This window comes from Rhopalosiphum padi, chromosome 1 (genome assembly GCF_020882245.1).
Source record: "Rhopalosiphum padi isolate XX-2018 chromosome 1, ASM2088224v1, whole genome shotgun sequence".
In the NCBI taxonomy this organism is placed as follows: domain Eukaryota; kingdom Metazoa; phylum Arthropoda; class Insecta; order Hemiptera; family Aphididae; genus Rhopalosiphum; species Rhopalosiphum padi.
Window position 1 is genome coordinate 84,308,504 of NC_083597.1, and position 8,967 is coordinate 84,317,470.

At 26.1% G+C, this 8,967-nt stretch overlaps 1 protein-coding gene across 1 annotated transcript; it reads right to left on the bottom strand.

The window, feature by feature from the left end:
• Positions 1-864: 864 nt before the first annotated feature.
• On the bottom strand, positions 865-8,942 carry LOC132923223 (cyclin-G-associated kinase). The gene is made up of 22 exons (XM_060987084.1): positions 8,481-8,942; positions 8,344-8,405; positions 8,035-8,094; positions 7,848-7,962; positions 7,645-7,784; positions 7,092-7,217; positions 5,872-6,097; positions 5,618-5,810; positions 5,429-5,545; positions 5,172-5,346; positions 4,972-5,097; positions 4,774-4,907; positions 4,523-4,621; positions 2,939-3,044; positions 2,708-2,883; positions 2,394-2,622; positions 2,059-2,340; positions 1,895-1,991; positions 1,712-1,828; positions 1,428-1,654; positions 1,189-1,359; positions 865-1,114 (listed from the first exon to the last, which is right to left on the bottom strand). The coding sequence occupies exons 1-22, from the start codon at positions 8,608-8,610 to the stop codon at positions 1,025-1,027; spliced, it is 3,198 nt and encodes a 1,065-aa protein (XP_060843067.1). The 5' UTR covers positions 8,611-8,942; the 3' UTR covers positions 865-1,024.
• Between the last annotated feature and the right edge of the window lie 25 nt (positions 8,943-8,967).

The following is an 8,967-nucleotide window of genomic DNA, read 5'->3' on the forward strand; positions in this document are numbered from 1 at the left end:
AAATAATAAAGTTATATTATAATATATCTAACTGTGTTGTAGTTTAACTTGTTGTAATCTTACTAAATAACTTAAATAACTTTACATATTACATAGAAATGTAATGTATTTATTTTACAATATATAATTTCACGTGATCAGTGTTCAAGCACACTTGTTGTAAAATGTAGTGTAAAATAATGACTATCAGAAAATCTTTCATTTATAAATTTTAAATAGGTAACATAAATATTAAAATGATATAATAACAATAGTAACATTATTCTCAACATAATATATTCCTCTGTGTAAAATAATTTATGAAATACATACAATGAATAATAATATTAAACATCTAATAATAATAATATATAATTAATGAGAGTAAAGTGATTAGTAATGCACAATTTCTTCATAATAGTAAAATCAAATTATATTTTTTAAGGATATAATAAAATGTTAAAATATAGTCAATAATTATATACAATATGTCTTTATAAATTGTTCACAGTATTTTAAATTAATAAGGAATGTAATTTAATTATTTCAACAATATTAATTTTACAACAATTATGTTATTGGAAGCCGACAAAAAACAAACTGGTGTTTTAAAATGCATAAATTAAACACACTTTTACACTAAACTTGCAAATAAATAATTGTACAGTTAATTTTTTTTCTGAATAGACTTTTTTAATAAAAATAATTGTCATGTAAATGTGACCAGAATACTGATAATATCTAAGTAAATTTAGTAAATTATTAAATAGTATACACTGAAATTGAGACTAGATAAAAGTAGTTAGTGAAATGGGTAATTTTGTTTTTTAAATAAAATAAAATAAAATACTATTTGTTATAACGATAAACCATAGTCCAATAATATACTAATAAATAAAATAATGCTTTATTAAATTAAAAATTAAAAAAGTTTCAGAAACACGGAAAAAAATAATTTTTTTATTTATTTATTTAAATATTATGCTAATATTTTGACATAAATACACATTATTCTTAATACTTATTTACAGAAAACATAACTTCACTAACTTGATTTAGCATCAAATTCTGACCAAGCGTTGTTCAGTTCCACAAAAATTAGTTTTGCTATGTTTTCATTGCAAGTTCCGGTTTGCTAAAATAATAAGTAAAAAATTATTAAATGCTTTTTTTATTTTTTTGTAACAATTAGTCAAATCAAATGTTTACCTTATCAGGATGTACAGCAAGACATGCTTTTCTATATGCTTTCTTTACATCAGCATAAGTTACCAAATTACTAAGATTGCAGTTCCATCCAGAGCCTTCCCATAATACTGTATGCAGTGTGCCAAGCAAAGCTCTAATATTTCCTTTTTTTCCTTCTACCCATTCCATAACCTGAGAAAATAAAATATTTTAATAAGAAACATTAATAAATATTAATTATTATTTAAATATTTTTTTACTTTTAGCTTTTCTGGGTCAATTTCTTTAACCAAATCTACTCGCCGCATTTCATTTATGGTTTTTGGACCGGGATTAAGTTTTGAACTGAATGTGTATCCTTGGCTCCCTAAAAGGTCTCCAAAAATATCTCCACCAGATTTGGGAGGAGCTTTTGTTGTTTCTGATTCAATGTTTATACCGCTATAATTAGGTTCAGCTGGTGTTTTAACAGACTTTGTAGGGCTACCTAAAATTATAATATATTAAAATATTAAATAGGTACATTATAATAGAATAAAATAACTTGTTTGTGAATGGCTTGAAAAATTCATCCAGTTATCAGTTTTTAAAAAATCAAAATCATCAACATTGGATTTTGTAGAAGTAAAACTGCCATTTGAAATGTTTTTTCCATTCACAGCTGAAATATATAAAAAAATGTTGATACCTAAAATATTATAAACTCTCCAAAATAGTAACTACTTACAATTAGGTATCGTAATGTCTTTTGGAACTGATTGGTTAAGCCAGGAATTGTTTGTTTTATGAATGCTAGGATCATTTAAATTTAACAAATCGCCATCCTATTTTAATAAAAAAAAAAATATATACATGTATATAAACATATTATATTGTAAATTTAGTGCTTACATTTAAATTTGTTTTTGAAACAAATGGATCAAAAAAAATATCATTGTTTGTATTTGAAGCATTTACAAATCCTCCAAATAAGTCCTTAGATTCAGTCTTCTTAGACTCAGATCCTAATAAATCAAATAAATTATCCGATTTCAATGTTTCTGGTTCATCGTCTATTGAAATTGATGATAAATTTAATAATAGGCCTTCGTTAGGTTTATTTAATTGAACTTCGACTTTTGGAGGTAATTGTGGTCTTGGAGGTGCTACTCGAATAGGAACATTTGTTGGTTCCTAAAAAAACTAAAGTTATGATATTTGTTATAGATAATGGATATTTTTTATACTTTTGGCTGAACAACTGGCGATGTCTGATTTTTTTTACTTCCCTGGGGAAACAAATCTTGAAACTGAGTATTTTCAATGGAAGTTGAGAATAATAAGTCAGGTTTTTTACTATTATCTCTGGTTTTGTATTGTAATGAGATTCCATTTTTATGTTGTTCCATTTCAATTTTTACATGAAACATATTACTTTGATAGTGTTCAGAACTTGCTAAGAAATCTAATTCATTCCTAAAATAGAAATGTATTGTACTTTTAGTTAAGCTTAAATTTAAAATTTTTATATTATTAAATTATGTCAAAACATTATACTTACTTAGTAAAATCTACTACAATATCTTCACCATCAGGGAATATTAAAAAATCAGAATGGAATTGTAATTGAAATATTTTAATTGGCACTGTTCGCCCAAGAACTTGTCTAGAATGGTATACAATAATTGTGATGTCATTTCGAATTCCAGCAGGCAATGATTTCAACGCAAGTGATACCTATAAAAGATAATTTTTTATATTTATACACATTACATGATAAATTAATAATTACTTTTCCATGGGAAATATCATACAAAGTCAATCGCTCATATTCCTGTTCTGTAGTTAAAATTTTATTGTAACCTTCAAAAATTTCTACAAATGGACGACAGCCATCACTAAACCAGTTACAAAAAATGTATTCAAAATAAATATAATTTAAAAATTTGAGTTTAGTTACACAACATATACAATATATTGTAATACATATTATATTTACATTAAAAGGTTAACATTAAATATTTCAGTTAGATGATCTAGTATTGAAATGGAGTTTTTAGGGAATGAAAGGGAGTACCCAAATACATATTTTCAGATGAATTTCAAATTTTAAACCTATTTGATACGTGCATGCGTATTATAACTTACTTTTTTTTAAATATAGCACTGTTTTTTCTCTACAGATTCGAATAGAATAGTTATTTATAAACAAAATTGATAAAGTTATGGTATGTTGAAACTTTATACTTAGGAATAATCTATTTTTGATGAAATTTTAACTATACTAAATTTATATTCAAAAATAGAAATATTACCTTTTCAATATTGTTAAATACCTGTTTGTAGACAAAGAAGACATAAATAAACACTTATTTGACTCATAATTTATCCTAGTTTATTAGTTTAAATAATTTGAAAGACTAGTTAATAACTTAAGTGACTTTCACCTATAATTAAGACAATAAATCCGATTTGTCATATATTTATTTTATAAATAAATGTTAGTAAATTATTTTCACTGACCAAAAAGTTATAAAATAATTTTAAATTAGTCTTGTGACAATTATTATTAATATAACAACAAGTTTTTTTTTTATTATTACTTTAATACTACATTATTTCACGTAATACAAATGTTATTAACATGAATCACAGTGAAAAACTAGAACTTATATTGAGTTTTGGAAAATGTAACCGTAGTTTTCGACAAACAGCTTGTATGCAAATCAGTATCCAGCTAGGTTTCACCCAAATCACAATTTTATCCTTAAAATGGTTAATTTTCTAGCAATCAAAATAGACAACAGTAATCTGTAGTGGTTCCCAATTGGTGGTCCAGGGAACCCCAGGGATCCATGTGTTAATGTTAGGTGGTCCGTGGTTATGTAGTACTGAAGTGATGTTTAATTTTATTTTAGTGGAATTATTAAATACGTAGTGGTTTGAAATTCCAGGTATTATAAATAAATTGATTAGATAGATAAACTCGATTATTGTAAAAAAGGTCGACAATTAATGATATAATTAAACAAAATTGAAAAGTAAGTAATCACAAATAAGGGGTCCCTCATCCAATTTAAGTTTTAGCTAGTGGTCCGTGGCTCAATGCTAATTGGGAACCACTGGCCTAGATGAAATAATTTTGATGAAGACACTAAATTTCAGGTAATAACTTATATTCGTGTTTATCCACGTAGTATGTAAATTGTATGCGCGTAGTATCAAAAGGGTTAAAGATTTTAAATTTGGGTACTCTCTTTCACTCCCTGAAAACTCTATTTCAATATAAAGTCACATAACTGATATAATTAGTGGTAACTCTTAGTGTGAACACACTGAGTACCTATTTATACATACTAAAACAAGTATTTCGTACCGATTTTTATTAAAAAGAGGAACTGGCTCCATAATGAGTCTTCTTATGTTAATTGAGTCAATATTATGTGTTTGCTCAGTCGCTATATAATTTAAATACCTATTAAAAGTAAATCATTTTTATAACATTATGATATATCAGTAATAAAATAATTGATGTAATAATCAAGTAGGTATTTGGCAAAATACTATATTTTTCCATATTGCTAACATAGTAAATGATAGTTTACTATGTGAATTAAAGTTAATTACCTATTTTCTGAGGGCTGAAAAATAGGCGCAGACTTTTTAACAGCATATATTGTACAAACATTTTCAGCAGTATCTGATGCATTTATATATAATAAAAATGCGCAAACTATTAATGCAGAAGTACCAGAGTTTTCCTACAACCAAAAAATTGTAATTAAAATATAAATAAGATTAAACACAGTTTAAAAAAAATATTACTGTTGATTGAACGATGACACAAAGATTTGTAGAATTTTTTGTCAGAAAATTATACATGTCATCGCAAACTGCATATATTTCATGTAAAGTAGGACATGTTATTGTTTTTGAATGAACTTCTATCACCTTAACATTAAAAAAAACACACAGTTAAGAATACTGCATTTTCACCAATATAAAATGAATATGTATTGACATACAGTCGAACGTCCAATAGTACGAGGATATGATTGTCCTGTCATGTTATACAATCGACATTGTCTATTATCTAAACACGAAGCAATATTTTCTGTGTTTGCGTCTTGAGTAACAGTTAACACAGCTAATTTTGATGTTATGAACACCATGTCTATACCAGCTTTCACATTGACAGAACTAATTACAGATTACAAAATGTGAGAAATTGGTGAGAGAATAGTTTTTTCTATTTTCTGTGTAATAACATATGAGTACTCACGATTGGACTGTTTGCATTACTCGGTTAGATGTATCTTTTAAATTTTTTAAAAAACTGCCTGCTCCACCACGTATTTGAGAAAATAGACCTGAATTAGGCATATTTACTGCTGATTGTCTACAAATCATCCATGTACAAATATTATTTTAATTCAAATTACTTAAAACTTATTTATACATTAAAAATTACTTTGCTACTACTGGCTGTTGTGGAATACTAGAAATATTAGATCCAATAAGTTCCAATGGTTTTCCTTCAGATTTCAATTTGTTGACATCTAATGAATCAATACTAACTTTATACATTTCTTTAATGCGCTCGATAAGCTTTAATGATTCAAAAACTGACATTCTTAAGGAAGGATCTGGTTGTAAACATCCCTCTAAAAAATAAAAAGTAATATATTAATATACTTACATCTATTTAAAATAAATTTTACATACTTATTATAGTGATAAAATCACTATATGAACTTTCTAATTGCGAAAATGAAAATCTTGCATTCAATATTGCTAGTTTATTGGAATCTTCAAATGGATGCCGATTACAACATAAAGCATAGCAAATGCAACCTAAAGCCCATACATCAACAGCTGTACCAATTTCATGGTTAGACCAAGTATCAATCATTTCAGGAGCTCGATACATTGGAGTTGTACATTGATTAAGCTAAGAGAAAAAAAATATATACTTTTCAAACATTCAAAATTATAGTTAACAATAGATCTATATTAATAATATATCATGATAAGTATTTATTAAAATAATATTTTATCTTTGTGTATTTAAAAATAATTTATGTCTACTACATGTTTGTATTCAATAGCATATTTATGGGGGGAAATTAGGGTGATAGATAGGAACATAAATATCTCCGCTTAACCCCCCCTCCATTTTAGCTTATATTTATAAAGTTACAGTAGTATTTTTTCCATTTATCACTTTATCAATAGGCAATAAAATGCTAGGACATTTGACATCATTCGTTTAGTCAAATTTCTCTCCCTTAAAGAAATCTTAAGAGGACGCTATACCCGCATGTGTTGCCTCTGTCTTATACACGCGTAACATAATTAAAAACTGTTTTGTGTGAGACAATATTACTCCCTCGATATTTTAATCAAAACAACCAAAATTATAAATCCCATTAGGAAGAACTTTACCTGTGTCATAGCGGTTTAATTTTTTTGATAACATGAATACAATTAAAGTTATCGGTTTGAGAACTTTAGATTTTTTTCATTTAATTATTAAAAATTATTGGTTACACTATCAAAAAAATTAAAACGCTACAACACAGGTAAAGTTCTTCTCAATGGGATTTATAATTTTGGTTGTTTTGATTAAAATATCGAGGGAGTAATATTGTCTCACGCAAAACAGTTTTTAACTATGTTACGCGTGTATAAGACAGAGGCAACACATGCGGGTATAGCGTCCTCTTAAATGCAACACTATTTGTATTAAAAAGGGTTTGTCCATACTCTATGTAAAAGTATATTTTGTCTGTTACATTTATAATAAATTAATACATAATGCATCTATACTACAATTATCAGTCAGTATTATAATTGTATTCAAATTGATTTTAGTAGCTATTCATAAACTAACATATAATATAATATACTTATAAAAATATTATATCTAATTTTTAATAATTTACTTTATCTTCTAAGACGGCTCGTTGCTGTGATGTCCAATTTTCATCTGGCTTGTAAACTTTTGTTGTACAACTTCCAAAGTCACATAATTTAATTTTACCATCATCACTGATCAAAAAGTTTTCAATCTAATATTTATAAATGAGAAAAAATATAAAAACAATTATAATCACATAGACTTTGAAACTATTAATAAATATAGTACTGTAGAATTAAATGAATTCAAATAAATAATATATAATGGAAAAGCAAAAGGCAATATTTTTTGGACTAAGCATAGCATAGGTAAATTAACCAATGTAAATGGCTATATTAAAAATAATATAATGAAACAATTGAAATAGGAGACAACTAGAACTATTAGAACATTAAGATTATACAATTAGTGTTTGGGATAAATATTATAAATTACAACAATATATGTTGTTTATATAGCTGCTAACAGACTTAATTAGTTACATGGGTCAAATAAAAAAAGGTTTATGGCATTGGAGTCCAAATATTAGTAGTTTTTTAAAATTATTTGGATATTGAAGTTTACCACAGAACACAGACCTTTAAATCTCTATGAATAATAGGTGGACTTTGACAGTGCATATGTCGTGTGGCTGAACACATTTGGTAAAATACTGAAGTAACAATGTTTCTATGTAAAGGTTTTTCTCTAGCTGATAATAACTCTGCGACATTTCCTCCTAAACAATATATTAATAATATATTTTAGTAACAACAAAGTAGATATTTTATGTAATACTGACCTGGACAAAATTCTGTTAGAATAAGATACTCATTTGATCCTCGAGGTGAATCAATTTTACTAGTAAATGCTGCTGACATAAAATGTATTATGTTTGGATGACCACATAGCTTTTTCTAAACAGAAAAGTTGTAAATTATACATATACATATGTATAATAAAACAGTTTTAAAATACAATATTCTTACAAGTACATCAATTTCGTTAAGAATAACTTTATCAGCAGCATCATCTACTGCAAGTAATTTCTAAAAAATAAAAAATAAAACTAGTATTATTCACTTGCCACAAACCTATATACTATAATAATCAATAATAGAGAAAAAATCATTAAGAAAAATTAAGTCTTAAAATTACTCTAAAAATAATTGTATAGCTACATTAAATTATGCATTGTAGTTATATAAAAATTAATTAAACCACCCCCTCTCAATAATATTTTCATACATATAATTCATTATTCACGCATAAATCAAGAAAATAAAACATTATCTCACCTTTAATGCATACTCTTTACCAGTATCTTGAGCCTGGGCAACAAACACCATACCAGATCCACCTGAACAATATTACAGAATATTTAAAAAAAATGTTTTATCAACTGAAATGGCTGAACAAATTTGGTTCATATTACCTTCGGCAATCAGTCTTTTTATCTTCAACTTAACATTGCCCAATTCTACATTAGAACCGACATAATCGTTGTTTTCGGCAGAGAAGCTACTACTAAAGTAGTCTAAAGCAGACTTGAAAATATCAGACATATTCTACAAATAATTAAAAATATTATCGATATCAAATTACATCTATCTTTATTAAAAGTCCAAAACTAATTCATAATAAACAAAATAGATTGCACCCAATTTCAAACGTGAACAGTATAATATTTACAATTAATATAATAACAATCAACAGCTAATGAGTAACAACAAAAATAAAACATGATTAAATATAATTTTAATAATTTGTAACAAATTTGTTTCTTATAGGTAGTATTTTTATTTATAAAAAACTTGTTTTTTCTTCCGAGTTATGTCTTTTTATCTTGATAGTGTTATCATTATCAATAGTTTTCTTTGTTTTCGATTAACTGGGTTCTTTATAACTCAAGATCATAGTCA